The 21,483-nt window shown below is 57.9% G+C and overlaps 1 protein-coding gene across 4 annotated transcripts in view; it reads left to right on the top strand.

The window, feature by feature from the left end:
* APBA2 (amyloid beta precursor protein binding family A member 2) overlaps positions 1-21,483 on the top strand; it is a gene marked incomplete at both ends in the record, with an annotated part of 66,516 nt that overhangs the window by 32,776 nt on the left and 12,257 nt on the right. For 2 of the 4 annotated variants that reach the window (XM_079700348.1, XM_079700346.1), the window contains 5 exons: positions 8,345-8,490; positions 9,222-9,257; positions 11,311-11,397; positions 17,286-17,471; positions 21,165-21,344. In XM_079700348.1, the coding sequence (XP_079556474.1) occupies positions 8,345-8,490; positions 9,222-9,257; positions 11,311-11,397; positions 17,286-17,471; positions 21,165-21,344 (635 nt within the window). The remainder of the gene's footprint in view (positions 1-8,344; positions 8,491-9,221; positions 9,258-11,310; positions 11,398-17,285; positions 17,472-21,164; positions 21,345-21,483) is intronic. The other 2 variants (XM_079700347.1, XM_079700345.1) reach the window with 1 other exon arrangement.

The following is a 21,483-nucleotide window of genomic DNA, read 5'->3' as shown; positions in this document are numbered from 1 at the left end:
CTTACTTGGTTCAAAAATCAAACATACATAACAGCGTATATGCACAGATATTCAGTTCCTTTCCTCCCACTACAGATAAGCATTTCTGACATTTCACATACTTTTCTTATAAGCATATCTTCCCCTTTCTTGGATAATGAGTTGGGTAACCCCCGTCTCTCCATCCTGCTTTTTTAACTTAATCCTGAATCCTGGATGTGACCAGTTCCACGCTGGGCAGAGCAGGGCAGTGTGTGGAGGACTCTGCTGCTCCAGAGACCCGCCTGACCCCCGTGCAGTTGGATGTTCCCTCTGCAGGAACATTTGGGTGGTTTCCAGTTTTTTTGCTGTTACAAATAGGGCTGCAGGAAACAACCTTATGCATACGCCTTTTCCTATTTTTGCCAGTTTTTGTATTCATTCTGCTTTTTCTGGGAAAGAGTTCTCCCAAGTACAGGAAGCTTCTGCCCACGACCTGTCGTGGGCAGATATATGCACTGTATCAGGTTTGGCTTTGATCTTTTTTTCCTTGACTCCCTGTTTTTGAGTCGCTTCCTCCCAGTGGTCAGTGACTTTATCTCCAGCCAGTGTCTAACGCTCCGCCCTGTGGATCCCTCAGCCCTTTCCTCAGTGATGCTGCCACCTGCCTGCAGACCCAGGCGTGGCCTCTCCCCGGGAGTGTCCCATGGTCTGGCTTTCAGACAGCGTCTTCTCTTTTACATCAGCCTTACAGGATCACCTTTACCCTTGCACGGCTTCTCAGAGGCACCGCCCTGGCTGTGTTGGGGCGTCTGGCTCTGGGACAGGCTGATGCGGTGGGCAAGGTATTGGGGGCAGGCAGAGCCCACCCGGGGCCAGACACCACCCCCGGGTCTGCCCAGTCTCATGTTCCTCCCTCTTGCCTCCTCTCCCTGTTCCAGGCCCTTCCCAGGCCAGCTCTTCTATGATCTGGGTGCTTCCTGGACGTGGCCTCCGTGCCCAGCCTGCTCCCTGTCTATCCTTCCCGCCCTGTCCAGTCAGGGCTATGCCCCTCCTCCCGGTGGAGTCAGGTCCCCCTCTGCCTTTTGGATCCCCAGCCCATCTGACATCTTTCCTCCCCTGTATCTTCCACGCTCCTGGCCACTGGCTTCTGAACACAGTGTCCTGCCCTGCGTCCGCCCACACCCCCATGCTCACTTCCTCTGCTTCTTAACTGGGACTTGGGACTGGCTGCCTCCTTCTCGGTTCCTCCCTCACACCCGTCAACCCATATGCAAGGTCACTGCCCCATAAGCACTGGGGCACCTTTCTCCTCCCACCAGCGCCACACAGCTGGGTATGCCTCCCTATCTAAGGCCCTTCTTTTCCTGGCCTCCCTCCACCTTCTCTGTCTGTGTGCCCTTCTTTGTCTGTTTTGCCGGTCACCTTCCTCCGCCTGGACAGAGAGTGTCAGAGCTCAGCAGAGCCCTTCCCCCACCCGGCTCCCTCCTCCCCTCGGTGATTCTCCCATGCCTGCAGCTTTACTTGGCACCGACATGCAGTTTCCTGGGACTCCTGAGTCCAGCTGCCCCCTGAGCTTCTTTTGGGGGACTCCAGGCTCCTGCCACTAAACTTGCTCAGAATCCTCCCCACGCCCTAAGCTCAGAACTCTCCCAGGGTCCTCTTCTCAGTGAGTAGCAGCTGTATCCATCCAGCCCTGCAGTGAGCTCTCTAGCTCTCCATCCTTCCTCCTCCAAGCCCCCTCCAGGTCCTACTGATTGAGCCTGCAGGGTGAATCAGTCTGTCGCTGTCTGTTCATCACCCTGTTCCACATCATCATCATCATCATGACCATCACCATAATCATCATCACCATCATCACCATCATCACCACCATCATCACCATCACCACCACCATCATCACCATCACCACCATCATTACCATCATCACCACCATGATCACCATCACCACCATCATCACCATGATCATCACCATCATTATCACCACCATCATCATCATCACCATCACCATCATCATCCTCATCATCACTTGCTTGTTAGGACTCCTTCAGTAGCCTCCCAGCTTTTTTCCCTCCCTCCCCTATGCTGTTTGCCTGTCTGCAGCCTGAGTTACTTTGTAAAGGCAGAGAGCTTGGGCTCCTTCCCTGACTGATACCCTGGAGTGACAGTCCTGGGTGGGGCCCCAGGATCCTCACATCTGGCCGGCACTTGCTCTGCAACCTCAGTTTATCCTAACTGCTGGCCCACCCCCTGCATCTAGCAGTTTGCACATCTCCCTGCCACCCCAGGGCCTTTGCACCTGTTCTTGCCTCAGCCTGAGAAGCTCTCTCCTCCTCTCCCTCTGTGGCTTGTTGATTCCCTTTCACCCTCCAGAGCTCAGCTCAGAGGGCAGCCGCCCCAGATCCCTCCCAAGGGCGGACTTCCCTGCTGCTTCTCCCCAGCCACTGTGTTCTGTCTTTGTGCCACTCACCATGGGCCATCCTGATGCATCTACTTTGTGACTGTGGGCTCCGTGTCTTTGGTCACACAGGGCCTCGTGGAAGGAACTTAGAAATGCTTTGTGCCTGAGTCAGTGACTGATCTCAGGCAAAATTATTTGACTCCACATAGACCGTGATTCTTTGTAAAATTAGGACACTGAGGTCTGCTTCATGAGCTTGTTGCGGGCCGGATGGAATGGAAGTTGCCCAGGAGTCTGGTGTGTTGGGGTGGGGCTGCACTCGAAGGCTTTCTGGACTCACACCCACAGTCCCATCCAAGGCTGTGCCCTGGCTCCACCCAGCCACCCCCTCCAAGACCCCAGGGAGCAGCAGGCACAGCTGAATGAGAGCACCTGGGGCCAGGCCACTGGCCTGGCTGGAAGCCTTGTCCACCCCCCACCTTCAGGATAATCCCCCCAAAGGTGCGAGGGCCGGGAGCTCCAAGGCATGGCCCTGGGGACCTCCCACCCCTTCCGTGTTCAGAGAAGCCAGTGGGGCGTCTGGTTCTCCAACAGGTGTTTCAGACGAAGGCTTCCTCCAGCGGGGAACACACTGAGCACCTTACTTTTTCTTATCCAGGCTGTGCAGGGAATTCTGATAACATGCATGTACATGTATTGTCGTGCAAAGATAGTTACTGGAGAAATCACCCTCTGGGGAGACCGAATCTCCTTCAAACGTCTCTCTCTGTTCTTTTGTTGTTCTGTCTCAGCTTCGGGTTCATTCAAGAGTTGAGCAAAATAAGGACAGTTTATACCCAAACATGCAGGGCCAGCTGCTTCAGTCTTAGAATGAAGCTGTTTGATCCTTGGTTCTGCATTTGGTGGTTGGAGTTGAGAGCTGTGGCTGTGAAGCTGAAGTACCCGCCCCCCCGTGCCCCGCCCCCCGCGCTGGCCACTACTCTCTGCGTCCTAACGCGAGTGGGGCTGGGTGGGAGTCTGAGTGGCGGGAAGGTGCTGGAGGCAGTGTCATGTGTATTGTTTCCTCTTTGAAGAAAGATCAAAGCAGGAGTGAGAAGACCCCCCTGCCCCGTGGAGGGCGGCCTCTGCGGGAGTTGTAACAAAGCCCCCACTCCCTCCCTGGCCTTTTCCCAGGGAGCAGGTGTCCATGGGTGCGAGTGGTGGACCCCACTGCCCGGGATGGGGCACCCTTCACAATAGGAGTCTGTGCCCCCAGGTCGGCCCCAGATCTGGTGGGGACATGGGGCCAGCCTTTAGTAAGGCTACTCTGGGGCGTGGAGTGAGACAGAATGGTCCAGGGAGCTGACCAAGGCCCCCCTGGGGAACTGGCAAGGGGAGCATTAGAAGACGGAGGCCTCAGAAGGTCTACCCTCACCCCCAGGGGTGGGGGGGCACGGAGTGTCATGTGACCCCCCCACTCCACAGACAGGGCATGGGGACACTTGCTGAGGACCAGGCCCTGGGCGCTGGCTAGGGGTGTGGGGCGCGCGGTGACCCCAGGGCTCCTGGGACCATCTGGACTTTCCCCCAGAATAGAGTGACGCCATCTACTGGTCGGTAATGGTCGCTGCAGGGATGGCGGGTGACTTGGGAGGATCGGGCAGGTGACCCTCTGCAAGAGATGGACCCTGGGGCCATATTCACCAGGGGAGCAGATGGCATGAGATGGTAGAAACGCAAGTACCCTGCTCAGGAGCCCTGAGGGGCAGGGTGGAGGCTGCTGCCTTGTGCTAGACGCCCCGTTCCCTCTGTTGGGCGTGGCTTCTGCCTCTCCCTGGCTGGTGACAGTCCCCGATGTGTCCACGTGTGGACCACAGCTGCTGATGGACTGACAGGGAGGGGTCCCCTCCCGGTGCCTCCCCGCTCCCATTATCCCCTCCCCTCCTCTGGCACCCCTAGCCCTGCCCACCTGGGAGAAGGTTGCTCATCTGCAGAGCAGCGACCAAGGTGCCTGAGATGGAAGGGGCAGCCTGCTTTGACCCTGGCCGTGGAGCCCCTCGAGGGTCAGCCAGCTTTCTCTCCCTTGTCGGGAGCAGAGTCCCTGGACAGCCGCCCGCCAGCCCCTGAGGGCGAAGCGGGTGCTGGCCTGTGCCTGGCAGAGGGGTTGCTCCTAAGGTGAACGTGGGGGGGGAGCTCTTGTCTGCTGGAGGTCAGGTGGTTCCAAACAGGCTGCCCGGAGTGGGACCCAGTATGCGGGCATCAAGTTCAGATTCCAGGCCCCCCCACCTCCGGCTTCCCTGAAGGGGCATCTCCGAGGCAGGGGAGGGACTCTGCAGGCTCCTGGGGCTCTGCAGGTGATTCTGGGCTCGGCGGGGGCTGCCTGGGGTCTTCCCTTCTCCCTCCTTCCCTCCTCAAATGACTTCAGCTTCAGCTGTTTTTAAATGACCTGCCACCTCCCACCACCCCATCAGGTACGGGGTTTAAAAGAGGGTCGTATCACTCGCAGCCAGGAGGTTCTGGGTGTTGGGTGATGGTGGAGGCTGTCACCCAGCATGTGGCTGCTTTGAGTCTGGTCCCGGTTCTGTCGCTTACATCTGCGTGACCCTCCCCCCTGGCATCCCTTTGCCCTCCGAGCCTCCAGGCCCACAAGGCCACGTGAGCGCGTGACCTGCCCTCAGGCACAGTCTGCTGTCAGGCGGCTGTCCCCCTCATCTGGCCCCCGAGGCTCTGCCTTATCCACGCAGGATGACTTATCTTTTGAGCAGGATGCAAATGAAAGCTAGAATTCATCAATTAAGGCTTTGCATTTTATATGCTTTTAGCATTTAGGAAACTCAGATTTTTAATCTTATCTTTGCAAAAACCCTGTCAAGATAGAAATCAGGAATCCTCTCCCTCCACCCATTTTGCTGGCAAGGAAATTGAGTGAAAAAAAATTAGACAGCTGTCCCCAGGGCACAAAGCCTGGTCCAGCAGGGCTAGCGGAAGAGGTCAGACTCAGCCGGGTCTCTGGACCCCCAGCCCGGCTCCGTGTGTCCCCTTAGAGCTGACCCTGCTTTCCTGCAGACATCTGGGACCTGCGAGGATGTCACTTGATCATAACACCCAGAAAACACATCCCTTGTCACTGTCTCCCATCCCATCATTTGGGTCTCGCTTACCTGTTGCTCCTAAGATGAGCCTTTTCCATCATCAGATCCAGACAGTGTCACTGTCTCTTCAGCCTGGGTTTGGCTTCCTGCACACTGGTTCTCAGCCTCTGAAAAGACCTTGCTTCTGAGTTTGCTTTGTTCACGTGACTCTAGGTGTCCAGAGACAGGGCACCTCCCTGCCTAGCCCCCTTTGCTGTCCCAGCACCCAGGACCTGGCCTGGCCCTCAGTGCAGATGGGCGGCAGGGGGCGGGGGTGCCTTCCCTGTGCTGCAGAGTTGGGGGGGCAGGTCCCGTGCCCCATCACCCCGGGACTGTCCCCGTGCTGCTTTCATTATTAAAGTACTTGGGGAGCCCTTCTCTGTGCCCGGCCCACTGCTAAGCCCTGGCCCTGCCTGCCTGCGCCCTGGGCCCTGGGGTGAGCTGGTGCCCAGGCCAGAGGCCTGGGGAGTCGCTGGCTCTGAATCGGCGCCCCGTCCCGGGTGGCTCTTCCTGTCTTGGGTTGTCCGAGAGGCTGAGCACAGCCGCAGGCTGCCCTGTTGCTCCCCCAACAGGGGGTCTAGAAGCGGGCACAGAGCAGGGCTGCCTTGCAGCGGCCCGCAGCCAGGATCACGCCCTCTTGGCCTCAATGCTGCCTTGAAGCCTGACTCTCTCCGGTCCGGGTTGGGCTTGTGGTGATGACGGTGCTTTGTGACCGTGGTAATGTGAAGTACCTGCCCCACAGAACTCAGTTCTTCCTGCTCTGCCCCAGAAAGGGCACGTTGGACCTGCGAGCCCAGCTGCAGAAAAATAGGTTGGGAAACCCTCGATTTGAATATTCATCGGGGGACATTGTGACTTTCTTGGGTTGCCTTTTTAAACACTGAAAGGGTGAGATTCTAAACCTGCCAGGGGCTAGGTCCCCACCAGGCCCTCCAGCCCCTCTCCCCACACTCCCCACCCCTCCCCCTCCCCCCTTAGAGCCCAAAGCCCACTCCCCCCAAGGCTGCGGAGCACTTTGACCTCCTCCAGATCCAGCCAGGTCAGCTGCTTGCGAAGAACCTTCCCACAGAGACGGATGTGGTGGGGAGACCATGCTGAGGGGGGCTGTGAGCTCAGCGGGGACCCCACTGAGCAGGTTGTCACCTGAGAACGAAGGTGCAGCTTCACTGACAGGACCCCAGGCCGACACTGGATTTGGGGCAGGTTTCTACACTTACTCTCTGAAATGTTCCTTCTCTTGAAACCTCAGGAGAAGATATGTATCTGGGGTGCCTGCAGGAAACCTGTGCGTTATGCTTTCACTCGAACAAACCAGCTCCGTGGGCTGGAGGTGGGGGAGAGGAAGGGTCCTGGAGGGGAGGGATGGGCTGGCAGGTGATCCTCAGGCCCCAGGTGGGGACCCCACTGCTGCACAGGAAGGCGGAAGGAGGGCTGGTCAGTTGCCCACTGCACAGGATGCGGGTGTGTCTGGGAGCAGAGGTGATGCTCTGTCCAGGACACACAGGAGGGGCAGCGGGAAGTGCAAGAGGATGGAGAAAGGTATGAAATAGCCATGCACAGAGGGGGAGGGGGCGCTTCCCAGAGGAGCCCGTTAAGGTTGCCAAGGAGTTCTGAGGGCATCCAGGGCCATGAATTTGTAATGGAACCACTTTGGCTTCCTGGGGACTTTTTCCAGCCAGAGGAAGCCTGGGTAGAGTTTTGCTAAATCTCCAGGGCAGGCAGACAGGATGTGAGCGAGGAAGCTGAGGGCTCGGGGCAGGTGGTGTTGAACTGGTGGATGGTGCCGTCCACTCTGGGTGAGTGGGTGGTGTCAGAAACAGTGGTTGGAGGTGAGACTGCAGAACACTGGCGCTGAGAGCCAGGGCCATGGTCCCCAAAAGAAGGGCTCTGGCTGGAGGTGGGCAGTGAGAGAGAAGAGGCAGGGAAGTGAAGAATGTGGTCGTGGGCCTGGGAGCAGGGCTGAGCAGTGGCGTCCAGGTTGGCAGACTGTGGACTCGGGGCCACATCCTTTGGCCACCAGTTGCGTGTGTGAAGCTTGGCTGGGGTGCAGCAGGCTTGCTCACACACATGCTGCCTGGGCCTGCTTTGTTGCTCCAGATGCTGAGGTGACTAGCTGCAAAGAGATAGCAAAGCCTAAGATCTTTGTCATCTGGCCTTTTACAGAAAAGGTTTATTGGCTCCTACCTAGAGGGGCCTGTCCAGGAGACAGGAGCCACTAGCCACGTGTGGCTATTGACATGTCAGCTAATTAGGATTGCATACGGATTTTTAAATTCAGTTTCTCTGTTGCACTAGCCAACATGTTCAAGTTCTCAAAAGCCACGTGAGGCCAGTGGTTCCCGTATTAAACAGCTCAGAGATGGAACGTTCCGGATCATGCTGTTGGCACCTCAGGTCTCAAGACAGCTGATGGAACAGGGACCACGTCACCCAGCCTGGACCTGGGGTGTATGGCATGGGAGGAGCCAGACAGGCCTTGTGAGGGGTCTGCAGGCTCGCGGGAGCTCCAGGGCACAGAACTGGAGTGCGGTGGGCAGTTCCCATCACCGTCCAGAGTCACCGAGGGCTCTGGGGCAGGCATGGAAATGTTGGGGAAAGGGCGCCTCTGGGGTTGCAGCACACGGCTGTCCCCTCGGAGGCCCAGGTGCCTTAAGTGACAGCTGCCTGGCCCCGGGATTATCCTCCTGACACCATGGGTGCAGGGTTTCCTGGCCGGGTGTTGATCTGTGCAGTTACTTGTACGGTGCGCTGTCGGGGGCAGGAGCCCCGCCCCCCTACTGCCTGCAGACGGGACAACCGTTCAGCCTTCTCCTGTGGCCCCTGGCCCCACTGCCTTGCCTTTGTCCTTCAGGGCTGACAACTGTGCCCCCTTCAGTTCCAGGGCCCTGTGAGCCAGAAGACCTCATCGATGGGATCATCTTTGCTGCCAACTACCTGGGCTCCACCCAGCTGCTCTCGGAGCGGAACCCATCCAAAAACATCAGAATGATGCAGGCACAGGAGGCCGTCAGCCGGGTCAAGGTAGGGGCAGCCCAGGAGCGCCCGGGTTCCCTGCAGGGAGCACTGGAGTGGGATGGGTGACACGGCCCGCTGTCCAGCGCTGACTCCACAGCCCTGTGCGCGAGAGTGGGAATGTCTGAGGTGCCTGGCGGGGCCGAGGGAGAGTTTGCCTTGGATGAGAGGATGCGGGCTGGGGACAGAGAGGCTCCATAATGAGGAACTGCCACTGGGCACCCAGGACACGTGATTTTTAAAATGTAATTGTTCCGAAGCATTCCAGTCACATGTTTGTGTAGAGCCTCTCATCCCATTTTGACCGCCTCTGGATCTTTAGTGCCAAAGTACTTGCAGAAAGGGAAGCAAAAAAAACCCATACGTTTTATTTAAATCTATGACCTCAAGGAAAACTCTGACGCGCTTGCAGCTCTCCGTGCCCGTCATTCGGATCACCTGGGTTTGAAGGGTGGGTGCAGCCGGGCAGGGGGAGGACAGGACCAAGTCAGCAAAGCTGATGGTGTCAGGAGGGAGGGGCGGTGGTCTGAGGAGGTGCCCCTCTGGGCAGTCGGGGGTCTCCCTGCGGGGTGAGGAAGGATGTCAGCCCCCTCCCCATCCTCACCGTACTCTGACCTCCTCGATGGAGGGGGAGGGGCTCCGGGCATGAGCCCTGCGCTGTAGTCGGGAGAGGGCAAAGCAACCTGTCCTTCCTTCGCTTTGCGTCCACCTGTTTTTCTTTTCTCTTTCACGCTGCTCAGAGGATGCAAAAGGCTGCTAAAATCAAGAAGAAAGCGGTGTGTAGGATGTGGGGTTTGCTTGTGTTTCTGTGGCATGTCCTGTGCAGGGGGAGGGGGCTGGGGGAAGCCCCAGGAACAGAGACGATGTGGCAGATGGGTTTTTCTCCTCCTTTGGTAGGTCAATGCTAGACTTTTGAATGAAATCACAGACACTTTTTTTTCTTTAAGCCGCCCACTTACAGAGGCATTTAATCGTTGCCCTTTTTTTCATTTTTCTTTTTTAGAGTCTCCATGAGCTAGAGCATAGTTACCGCCATGACGTGGCCGTTTTGTGTAGACGTTTTTAAATGTGGCATTTGATGCGACCATGTGATGCGTTCAGTGCCTAGGGCCCCTGCACAGAATTAATTAAATCGCTCTGATATTTAGACTCATTAAGTTTAATTTACTGAATCGGGATAATGAGAAATGCGGTCTGCCCAAGGGATGCTTTCTCTATTGAGAAGTTTCTGGAGCATGGGCAGGCTTTTAAAAATCTCGGGTCGACCTTCAGCTGTTTGCTCATCAACCTGGTCGTTTAGTAAATGCTGGGCATGTTTTAACTATCCCCCCGATGCAGGAAGTATCCAGTGCTCTGTGTCCGAGGGGCTGCCTTGGCACTGGATTTTGCTTGGGCAGCAGGACAGCTAGTCCTCCGTGCCCGCCTGTAGCACCACATTCTGGCAGTGTGGCCAGAGGACCCTGCCCGGGGTCTCCCTTCCCGCTGCAGTGAGACCTCCCTCCCTGTGATGCTTGCTCTTTGCCCAGCGGCCTCTCCTGGGATGCCTTCAGCTGCGGGCGAGGAAGGAACTCACGCATCTCCCTCTGCACAAGCCACCTTGTGCTGGGTGTCTCCAGGCACAGTGGAACGAGCCTGGCTTTGCAGACCTACAGTGGGGTGTGCTTCCCCCAAGGCGATGGCCCCCACCCACAGTCACCCCATGCCCCCCCGGCAGCTGGAGCAGGACAGCGTGGACCACGGCCTGCTCCTTGGGTCTGTAGTCCGGAGAGCTCAGAGGGGTCGGTGTAGGCAGACCAGACCTTGGTGCCAGCCAGGCCAGCAGTTACCTCCATGAAGAATTGTTCTTTCTCTCGGCCAGGAAGATGCTCAGGGTCATTGCCAAGGGCCCCTTCACTGATCTGCCCGCAGCTGGCCAGGCAAACAATGATGGGAGGGTCTCCATGAGGGACCAGTGTCCCCGGCAGTGAGTCCCCACCCCAGAGATTTGCTGGTGACTGTAGGGGTATGGACCCCCATCCACAAGTGACCACAAAGAAGAGGCTCCCCCAGTGACCAGAAAGGAGTATTTATCTTGGTGGAGAAACCCAAGAACTCGCATGTCACTGCCACTGCACAGTAGTATTTAGGATCCCCTGTGACAGGCTGTCCCAGTTTAGGGCAGACCTCGAGCAGTGCATTCAGCTTCCAGAACATTCTTTTGCACATTGCTCCAGCCGTATGATGGGTGTACCCGGGAGATGACAAAACGGGCATCTGTAGGATGGCTTCTCCAGTGTCCTGTGAGGGCAGCGCCCCGTCTGGTTGAGGTCTTGCTTCCTTAGGGGTTTTGGAAGCTGGACCAATGCTGCTGGGGGTTGACATGACTGTGGCTTTAAACTAGAAGAAAATGCAGATATGCTAATCCACCTTCTTGGAAAAATTTCTTCCCCTTTACCTGGGGATACTTGGAATCCCAAATCCAAGAAATGTAGCTCCAATCCACAGACCCTGTGTAGCCGCCGTGTTCCGGAAGGGTGGGCAGGCAGGCCCGCTTCTCCGGGGGTTGGCGACTGCGGTCTGGATGCTGCGACACAAGCCCCCCAGCGTCCGGGCCCCTCCAGGCTCAGCCTCCTGGAAGCGGTCCCCCCTCCCACTCCTGTGCCAACTGCCCTGAGAGAGCTCACTCAGCTGGGATGTGCTGGGGAGGCCTGTGTTTAGACTCCCATGGCTGCTTCTGCTGAGGAGCTTCTCCCTCTAGGGGCGCTCAGGGTCCTTCGTGAGATTGTCAGGCCTTTGTTTGAGTTAGTTTTTTTTTAAAGGTTTGTAACAGTCTCCACCATCCTTTCTTAGAATTCTGAGGGGGACGCTCAGACGCTCACCGAAGTGGACCTCTTCATCTCCACCCAGAGGATCAAGGTGTTAAACGCAGACACACAGGTGAGCTTTGGAAGACGGTGCTTTAAAATCGTGCGCAGGAGCTCCCAGGAGAGCCAGGTCGAGCTGCAGACCCCCTCTGCGGGGGTGAGACGGCGTCCCTGGGACAGTCCCCCCGGCCCCTGCTGTGAAACGTAGAGCAAGCTGGGGGTGGGCAGCAGCCTCGGGCCTAGTGAGGTGAAGCTGGCGATCAGGTGTGCACAGCAGCAGGGATGAAATAGAGACACCATGAAGGGGAGCCGGGTAGCGGGGGGAGGGCGTGTGCTCACCATCGGGACTATGGAACGGCCCTCTCGAGGCCTGTGCGTGCGGGGCTGGGAGATGGAGCTGGAGGGTGGAGATCCAGGTGGCCCACCGCACCCCCACCCCACCCCGCCCTGCCCCAGCCCGGCGCAGCGGCGCTCCAGAGGGGAGGGTCCTATGATTTCCTGCCTGTAAACCACGTGCCCAGCTTGTGCCTGACCTCAGCTCTTCTCGTCTTCCTGTGCCTGGATCCGTGCACAAGCCTGCCATTGTGGGGAGACAGGCAAGCAGACACAGGAGCCAGATGGAGGGGGCTGGGAGCTGGGTGTGAGCAGGGGCACGGGTGGATGAGCTCTGCAGTGCAGGAGGGAGGGAGGTGGCCGAGGACAGAGATGGGGAAGGGCCCCACTCGTTCTGGGGACGGGTGAGGCCGGCCAGACGCCGGGGTGACAGCCCCTTCTTGCTGTTGGCAAGTGGTCCATATCGCGACGCTGAGTATGTGGGCAGCCAGTTCCCCAGCACCCTCTGCCCAATGGTGTCACATCCAGCAGTGACCTTGTCAGACTCAGTTACAATGCCAGAAATGCAAACTGGTGATTTTCTCTTCTGTTCTGCTTCCAAGTTTTACTGTCTAACGTGCTTCTGTGCAGAAGAGCTTCTTTTTTTCTTTTCCCCTCTTTTTTTCTCTCCCTTTTCACTGTGGACTCCCAGATATTTTTTTAAAAACTTGTGTTATAATCCCTTACCATCGTTATTCTCTTGGGTGCTCAAATCACCCAGATCTGGCCAGGGCCTTCCCACTGGGCCCTGCGCCGTCCTGGCAGTCTGCCCGTGGTCTTGGAACACGTTCCTGAGACAATGAGATGTTCTCCAACCTCCTTGCACTCCCTGCCCCACACCTGGAAGCGGCCATTCTTCAAGGAGCCGTGGTTCCTGTCCATGGGGAGGGAGGCACAGATGGGCTCTGCCCATCATTGCTGGGGGGCCGTGGATCCTGGGCCCTAAAGATGAACCAAGCTGGACAATATCTGTTTTTAAAAGCCAAGAGTTCATACACGTGCCCCCTATTTGAGACCGGCTCCATAGGGTCTTCCTCACCTGCCCCCTACTCCGTACGCACCCTGGTCCCACAGTGTAGATCGTGGCTCCTGACTCCCTCAGTGTGTTTTCTCATTTGGTCTCTCCTGGGGTGGACCATGCCCATCGCTGGGCTGCTGGGAGGAGCACAGTTTGGCTCTCAGGTAGTGGATGTCACCCCTGAGGACCCAGGGGGTGGGAAGACCTGACGTGTGGAGACAGAGGAGGCTGCAGGACGTGTCTTGGAGTCGGAGTGGCACCGTGATGGCTCCTGCTACGGCTCCCTCCCAGCCCCCGTGCCCTGCTGTCCGCCCACCGTCTTGGCCCTTCCTCCTCACCGGTCTGTCCCAGAGGCCAGGCCTATGCCTTGGCCCTCTGATCTTTGTGTCCAGCTGCCCTGTCCCCTGTGGGGCCTTGAACTTGGCGAGAACTGAGGGAGCCACCCAACCGGGTCAGGCGTAGGACACTTCACAGCCTCTGGCTTTGTTTCCTGATCTTTCGTGGGCAAACTGTCTGGACTAGATCCTCCCTCCCACCCCCCCCAGCCCTCATCTCTCATCCACCCACCTGTCAGGGTCCCCGAGACCACCCCAGGTTCCATAAGTTGATAAGAGGCCTCAAGGGATTTCAGCATATAGTTGTACTCAAGGCTGTGATTTACTACGGCACCAGGATACAGAGCAAAACCAGCGAAGGAGAAGATGCCTGGGGCTGAGCCCAGGGAAACCCAGGGTCCTCGCCTGATGGGGTCACACAGGATGAGCTGAACTTCCCAGCCGCGAGCTGCGACGGCACGTGTGAGACGTGGGCCATCGGTAAGCTCGAGAGCGTTAGCGCCCAAGGTCTTTACTGGGGGCTGGTCACACAGGCACCTGTGCTGTCTGCCATGCACCAAAGTCCCAGGCTCCTGAAAGCAAGCGGGGCTCAGGCTGGAGCACGCTGCTTGCCCAAATGCCTCAGGCAAGGTGAGCCACTCTTATCATTTCGGGTGGCATGTCGGGAACCCTCCTGAAATCCAGGTTCCCAGATGGGCCGAAGGCCACCTGCAGGCAGGCTTTCTGCAGACAGTGTCAGGCCTGTTCTGTCAGCCCTTCTCTGATGCTCCTGAATCAGCGGAGACTGGAAACTGGGCCCATCCCTGTGAACTTGAGGCCTTGGACAAGTTTCTGGACATCTCGGAGCCCTGTTGATTCTCAGAGGAGAGCCCGGCGCCGGGCCCCTTGAAGGACAGATGAGGCGACTCAGAGCAGGGCTCACACATGCCAGCCCCTTCCCCTCACTCCTCCCTTCCCTCCTTCTGGGTCTTTGGTGTCTGAACAGGGCCCGGGAACAGGGCGTCCGTTCCCAAGAGTGGGCAGACCCAGAAGCCACGATTTCCTTTGCTTGCTCTTTCAAGGTCGGTCCTTAACACACGTGGGCTTTCCATCCCGCCAGCCGCAGCATCGTGGCCAAGTCATGCACAGCCGCTGCCCAGACCAGCATCTGTTGGCCGGTGCTCACCTCCCGGCTACAGAGCAGGGCTGTGCTGTGGTTTTGACCATCTGTCTGTGCTGGCTTTTTGCCCTGTTGTGTTCTTCCTGAAGCCTTGCTTTCTCCACGTCGGTTCTTGGGTTCTCTCCAAGAGTCCTGACTGCCACCGTAGACCTCCTGGCATCTTCTCCTTCTCCTGCATGCTGTTCCCTGCCCGCATCCTCTGCGGAGGGCTGGCTGGGCCCCCATAGTCATAGCTCCTGCCCTGGGGAGCCTCTGGTGGCTGCTGGAGGTGCCCGTGGCTCCCCATGTCTCTGTGGACAGGAATGTTCCAGAACCACAGAGCAGGAGACCTCAGGGTTTTCAGCCTATGCGGGCTGCCCCAGGGACGGGGCAGCTACTGATGACTGGGATCTGGTGTGGAGGAGGATGTGCTGCTGATCTCCAGCGGGTCAGGTGTCCTGGGGAAGCCCGAGGCTCCCTAGGGCTCAGGTTCATGGCCATTGGGTCGGCCGAGCTGTGCCAGGCCAGGGGAAGGGCAAAGCGAGGACTGCATCCAGGACCACCAGGACAGGGTCCTCGACGGGCAGCATCTCGCTGGAAGTCTCGGGCAGGAGGCAAGCTGGTCATGGGCCTTCTTACCGCCCCTCCAGTGGTCTTTGAAGTTCAACTTTAAGAGTCCTCCCCCTTCTCTGGTTGAACTTCACCTCTGCTCGTCGGAGTTTTTTTTTTTTTTTTTTTTTTTTTTTTTTGCGGTACGGACCGGGCCAAGAACCCGTGTCCCCTGCATTGGCAGGCGGACTCTCAACTACTGCGCCACCAGGGAAGCCCTTCGTTGGAGGTATTTAAAGAGTGTTTTGATTCCCCGTTTTCCAGTGGAAAGCCCCCGTCTCTCTGTCCCATCGGGCTCTCCTCACCGTGGCAGTTTGCGGCGTGGTCGGTGCCCGGCATCTTGCCCTCTCATTGTTCCTCTCCTCGTCCCGGCGTTCCTGTGCATCCTCACAGCCGGGTCTCCCCACGCGGGGAGTCCTCGTTCTTCAGGGGAAGCAGCTCCCTCCTGGGTCTTCTCCCCACCAGCGGGGAGAGTCTGCTCCCCGCTCCGTGCCCACCCACCTCCTCTGCGGAGCCTGGTGGGGAGTGAGGGCTGGTGGCCTCATCCTGCATCTGCTTTGCAGGGAACAGGTCTCCTGTGGGTTGGTAAGCAAAGCTCCACCATTGCTGGGGCCCTGTCCCCTCACATGAAGAGGCCCTGGGGGAGAGAGAGAACTCGGGGTGTTTGCACACATGATTGAAAAACTAGATCTGGTGGAATTTCTCTCTGTTCTCTTCCACGATGGAAACGTCAATGACTTTTCTTGCTGGAGTACAGCGGGTGTCTGGGTCATTGCTCGTCGTGTTCTTGACTGGGAGGTCAGGGCTGGTGGGAGAAGCAGAGGTGCCCAGCTTCCGAGGAGCCCCCATCTCACTGGGAAGACAGGACACACCTGGTTCCCTGTGTGCTCAGGAGAAAATGCTGGCCGCCCCGAATAAGACAGGCCGGGTTCCCTGTCTACACACCCTGGAACCTCGGAACTGGCCTTGGGGAGAGGGAAGGTCATGCATGGTGAGCTGGGGGTTGGGGGTGGATAGTGCTTCCTAAAGATGAACTAACCGAGCACTGGCCCCTGCAGGCTTTGGGGTTCCAGAGAGCGAGGAGAACAGGAGCTGGGAAGGTGGGTCAGAAAGGTTCCATGAGCCGTGGCCTGGCTGCCTGGCCGAGGTGTCTGGGGTAGCCTGGCCAGTCGTGGGCACAGTGGATCGTTTGAGAGTTTGCTCCGAGGTCGCTGAGGATGAACTGGAAGTGTGGTGGTAGGAAATTGGTTTGACTATAAAATAAGAAATGTTAGCAGAGAAGCTGGGAGGCAGGAACAGATGCAGAGACTGGGGGAACTCGAGTGGCCGGTTGGGGCAGGAAGGGGACGAGGCCACGTGGCGGGCGGCCTTGTCTGGGAGGAAGCGGGCTCTGCCACTGACAGGTGCTCGGAGATGGGGAGAAGCTCATTTCTGACACCTGGGGGTTGAGTCAGGTGTTTCTGAAAGTGGCTGGAAATCAAGAGATGCCGAAGAGCCACCTTCACTGTCCCCTTTCCAGCAGCCCCTCCTGGAACGGGGGGTTCCTGTGGTTATAAACCGCACCCCCCCACCCCGAGCTGGCCAGAAAACACAGCAGCTCCAGGAAGGCAGGTGTGCAGAAGTGGCTTCTGTGAGGAAGACAGGGGCTGCAGAGGTTGCAGAAATGCCCCCATTTTCTTTTCTGGAAAGAGGACAAAGGCATAAAAGACCAGCTGATAAGTTTCTCAGAGCCTCTGTGTGCAGCCTTGTTAGATAGGGGTCCCGGGAATGATGCTTGGTAGAGATTTCTGCCAGATGACAAAAGCCATCAAGAGTGATGGGCCCGCCAGGGCCCTGGGGGGATTGAAAGGCTGCAGAGACCCATCCATCAGAGTCAGGCAGGCTGCCTCGGGACCCCCTGCCCAGCCCATGCTGCTTGAGCTCCTGGGATGAGCTCATCCCTGGGAAACACTGGCTCTGGAGCCTTCCTCCTCTGCTTGGCAGGGAGTCTGGGCCAGGCGCCCGCCTTGCAGGGAGAGGCTCCTTCTCCAGACCCACAGACGGCCTCCGATCGGGTGGGGATGGGCCTCAGCTTCTGCCCCTCCCCCACAGGACTGGGAGCCCCACCCAGCATCATGCCCCCATGAGCATCATTTTGGAAGCTGCAGGGCTAAGGTGAAGGCACATCACCTTGACTGGGAATCACTGCCCTAAAATGCTCTGTTCGCTGGGGCAGTGGCTCTCCACCCAGGAGACTCTGTCCCTCAGGGCAGATCTGGCCACAGCTGGAGATCTTTGTGGTCGTTACAACTTGGGACGGAGGAGATGCCACTGGCGTCTAGTGGGTGGGGGCCAGGGATGCTGCTAAATGTCCTACAGTGCCCAGGACACACAGCATGGAATGGTCCAGCCCCAAACGTCAGGAGTGTCGAGGCTGAGAGCCCCCAAACTTGGGTGTTTTTCAGGGCTTGTTCCCTGTGACGCAGGCCCTCTCATGCCTCTCCCGGCAGGAGACCATGATGGACCACGCCCTTCGCACCATCTCCTACATCGCGGACATTGGGAACATCGTGGTGCTGATGGCCAGGCGCCGCATGCCGCGCTCAGCCTCCCAGGACTGCATCGAGACCACCCCTGGGGCCCAGGAGGGGAAGAAGCAGTATAAGATGATCTGCCACGTGTTTGAGTCCGAGGATGTAAGTAAATGCTCGGGCGTGATGTTCCCCTCCCGACGGCCCAGGCCCCATGGGCTCCGTGGTCCCAGGAAAGCGCGTATAGGATGGGGATCCTGTGCCCCATCATGGACGCTTCCAGTGGAAGTGGTGATTTTTCTAACACTCTGAGTTTGCAGAGACCATGAACACAGCTCTGTTTCGCATCATGAAATAAGTTTTTCAGGAGCTGTTTGTAAATGGAACCATAGTTAAATATGCCGAGGAGCTCTTTGACAAGGTCCTTTAACAAAACCTTGTTCTCCCCAAATAAAGTAGCCCTTGACTAACTTTTCTGTTGAGATGCACGCCCCACACTCCAGGGTTGCAAATGGGGAAGCGCCTCTGCTTTTGCTCATGGCCATTTCAGGCCATAAGAAGTTGGAAAATCCAGTGCACCCTTGGACAACATGGGTTTGAACTTCGAGGGCCCACTTACCCATGGACCTTTGTCAGTAGTAGATGCTACAGCGCTACACCATCCGCCTTGGTTGACTCCGCGATCATGAACCGCGGACACGGAGGAATTGCGGGTACGGAGGGCTGACTGTAAGTTAGACGCAGATTTTTTATAGACTGTACAGAGGGTCACAGCCACTAACCCCCATTTTGTTCATGGGTCAACTGTAATTCTGATGTTTAAAATACCACAGACTCGCTAAGAGACCATAAGCCCTTTGACTCCTTCCTTGGATGGGATGAGAGCATCTTTCTGAGCCTGGAAGAGGGAGAAAGGGACCGGGGAAGGGAGCTGCAGGGCAGGAGGTGAGCGGGGTCTCTGGGCTGCCCCCGCAGGGCAGATCTGATTCAGGATCACCCAGGAGGCAGCAGCTGAGCTGTTCTTGGGGCTGTTGCCAGAGCAGGATTTTTAAAATTTCTCTCTCCTCCATGGATGCTTGGAAAGGGCATTCTCGGTTACCAAGGGACTTGAGGGTGTGTCAGGGACCCGGAGCAGTGGGGAAGGGTCCCAATGTTTTCATGTTTGAATGCAGGGTGGGTGGAGGCAGTGACCTTTTTGCTGAGAAATTGAAGTCACCTACAAGTGCTTTGAAGCAATGACACATTTATAGGAGAGGAAATTTACATACAGACTCACTAGTGCACACACGTGTTCCTTTCACCATTATACGGATGTCTGTGGACACCTGCTTGGGAATTTTTGTTTGGCTCATGGCTCGAGGAGTCTCAGAGACCCGGCCTGGGGGCATGTGATGGGCCCTGGAGAAGGGCTGTGGTGATGGGCAGGTGAGGCAAGAAGCAGGCCAAGTGGCAGGGGGTGAACAGTCTGCTGGCTCGGGGAGCAGGAAGGGGCTCCGAGGTGCCCACCGTGCCCTGGGCGCTGCTGTGGCCTGGGTTTCTCTATTCGGTGGGAGAGAAGGCTGAGAGCAAAGGTGGGGGCAGGGCTCCAGGTGGTCCTTGAAGGCACATGGGAAGGATGGGCTGGGAGGGGCGTGAGGGGATGGAGCAGCCATCCTGAGAGTCGGACCCTGATGGTGGCCCCATCAGGGTCTGACTGCTGCTGGGGTGAGTGAAGGATCCAAGGGTCCAGTGAGAACAGAGGGGGACACCTGGAGAAAATGGAAGCTGGCCCTAAGGACCCTGGTGGCCCTCTCAGAGTTTCCGTTTCCCTTCTGTAAAGTGGAGGGCAGTGCAGGTGATCCAAAGAAGTGAAAGGGCTGGGGGTCAGGGCAGCCTCCCCCGCTCTTCGCCCACCTGCAGGAGGCCCCCTCTGAGTGCCAGCCTCCAATGCCAGCCCCTCGGGGAGGCCCCCGTGACACTCCGTACCTTTCTGGGCCCACAGCCTTGGCTGTGACCTGGGGGCAGGGGCGATCCTTCATGACTGGCCCCAGCTCAGGTGGCAGGGATGCCAGGACGCAGGGCAGACGGGGGATGGGAGACTGCAGCCAGCCGCTGGTGGGAAGACGCTGAGGTTCCCGGACTGCGCCCCATGGAGCCCAGGCAGGGACCACCTTGCCCTCCCAGGGGCTCCCCCAGGTGATGGGCGCCGACCGGGCAGAGCTCAAAGGGGAGGCTCAGGGCAGTGGGCAGTGGGCGGGGGGGACGACGTGATGCTCTCACACCCCCTCCCCAGCCAGGGGACCCCAGTCAGAGGAACATGGACCCAGAGGCCTGGGGGCAGCTGGTGTCAGCAAACCTGAGACCCCAGGGGGGCAGGGCACATCCAGGCCTCTGGGTGGCCCTCGGCCCTCCACCCTCCATCCTGGGACCAGCCTGGAGGCCCCTGGAGGGGGCCTGGAGGCCCCGTTGGATCCTCAGCTTGGCCTGAGCCTCGGGCCAGGTGCCCTCCAGGACCTGCCACCGCGGGGCTCCCTCCACCGTCTCCATCCACGTCTGGGCCAGTGGCGCCACCTGGTGGTCCCGGGGCTCCGTGCCTGTGGCTGGTTCTCCCTCTGAGCAGAGCCGCCAAACTGCCAGGACGCTGCTCCTCGGGGCGGGCAGGGCTTGGTCCTGCCTAGTGGACCCGGGCTTCCCTCCTGCAGACCGTTCGGGGCCCAATTTGGGAGGGCCGTCTGGTCTAGGATCGAAGGGCTCCGAGCTCTCCCTCTGTTATCCAGCCCAGCCCGCTATTTTCACAAAGGCTTATTCATTTGCAGCCCGAGAATCATGCAGCGTGTAGAGCAAGAATGGGATTCAGGCCAAACCCCTCAATTCCACATGTTTTCAGGCCCTGTTGACCTGAGGTTTGCTGAGGGGTCCCACTGCTCTCCCCCGGCTGCCTGGCTGCCACGGTGCTTGACGTGGCACAGGAACTGAGTCCTTAGCCCTCACTTCCCATGGTCCTTTATCTGCACACCAGCAGGTGGCATGTAAGCTTTGGCAGTGACTGTTCAGAGTCCAGGCCTCTGCAGTATCAGATTCAGTCCAGTCCATAGAAGTGGTCCTGTTGAAGTAGAAAGAAGTGATTTGCTCCATGATTTGCCCTGTGCTGGTGTCCCCAAGGTCACATGCTTCTCGTTGGCCTCAGCCTGACACATCCACACGCCCCACGAGAGCAGCTGGGCACACATCCTGCCCGCACCGCCCCCCTGTGGCTGGACTGGGTCCTGTTGCTCCAGAGAAGTAAATACTGGGTGGGTGACTGACAGTCTCTGTGACGTTCCCCAGAGGATGCACCCCCAGTCTGTGTTTGGAATAGGATGGGTGGGGGACTGCCCTGGCGGTCCAGTGGTTAGGGGTCCATGCTTCCACTGCACAGGGCATGGAACTAAGATCCCGCATGGGCCAAATAAATATATTTATCTAATAAATATTAATTTAATTTTAAATAAATTAATTTAAATTTCATTAAATTAATTTAATAACAATAAATATTAAAATAAATAAAATACACTTGTTAAAAAGAAAAGATGGGTGAAAAGAAAATATAGTACAGTCAACCAGTGAAAACAATGAAACTATGATCATTTGTAAATAATTCATAATTTCCCCAGACGTTATTGGAAACTGTACTTCGTCTTAGGATGTCTGGGATGTGAGGGAGCTCGGGTGGGGGCAGGCAAGGCACCAGCAGCAGAAGGGCTCCCCCGGCAGAGACCCGGGCCACAGTCTCTCTCTGGCTCCTCAGAACCCAGGCAGGGGCCCCCGTGCAGGCTGTGCTGTGGCCCCCCCTCGGGGCCCGTGCACCTGCCCGTCTCCATTGGGCACCCCTCCCCACAGGCTCAGCTCATTGCCCAGTCCATCGGCCAGGCCTTCAGTGTGGCCTACCAGGAGTTCCTGCGGGCCAACGGCATCAACCCCGAGGACCTGAGCCAGAAGGAGTACAGCGACATCATCAACACCCAGGAGATGTACAACGACGACCTCATCCACTTCTCCAACTCGGAGAACTGCAAAGAGGTGGGTGTCCGGGGCGGGGGGCACAGCTGGCAGGCCGGGCGGGGTCGAGCCTTCCTGGTGTGTGTCCCCTGCCTTCGCAGCGAGCACTTGCGTGGGAAATGCGGTGCTGTTGTAGGGAAGGAGCTGCTGACGGTCAGTC

This window comes from Hyperoodon ampullatus (genome assembly GCF_949752795.1).
Source record: "Hyperoodon ampullatus genome assembly, chromosome: 3".
NCBI lineage: Eukaryota > Metazoa > Chordata > Mammalia > Artiodactyla > Ziphiidae > Hyperoodon > Hyperoodon ampullatus.
Note: the sequence above shows the minus strand (reverse complement) of the source record. Positions and strands in the feature narration are given on the sequence as shown.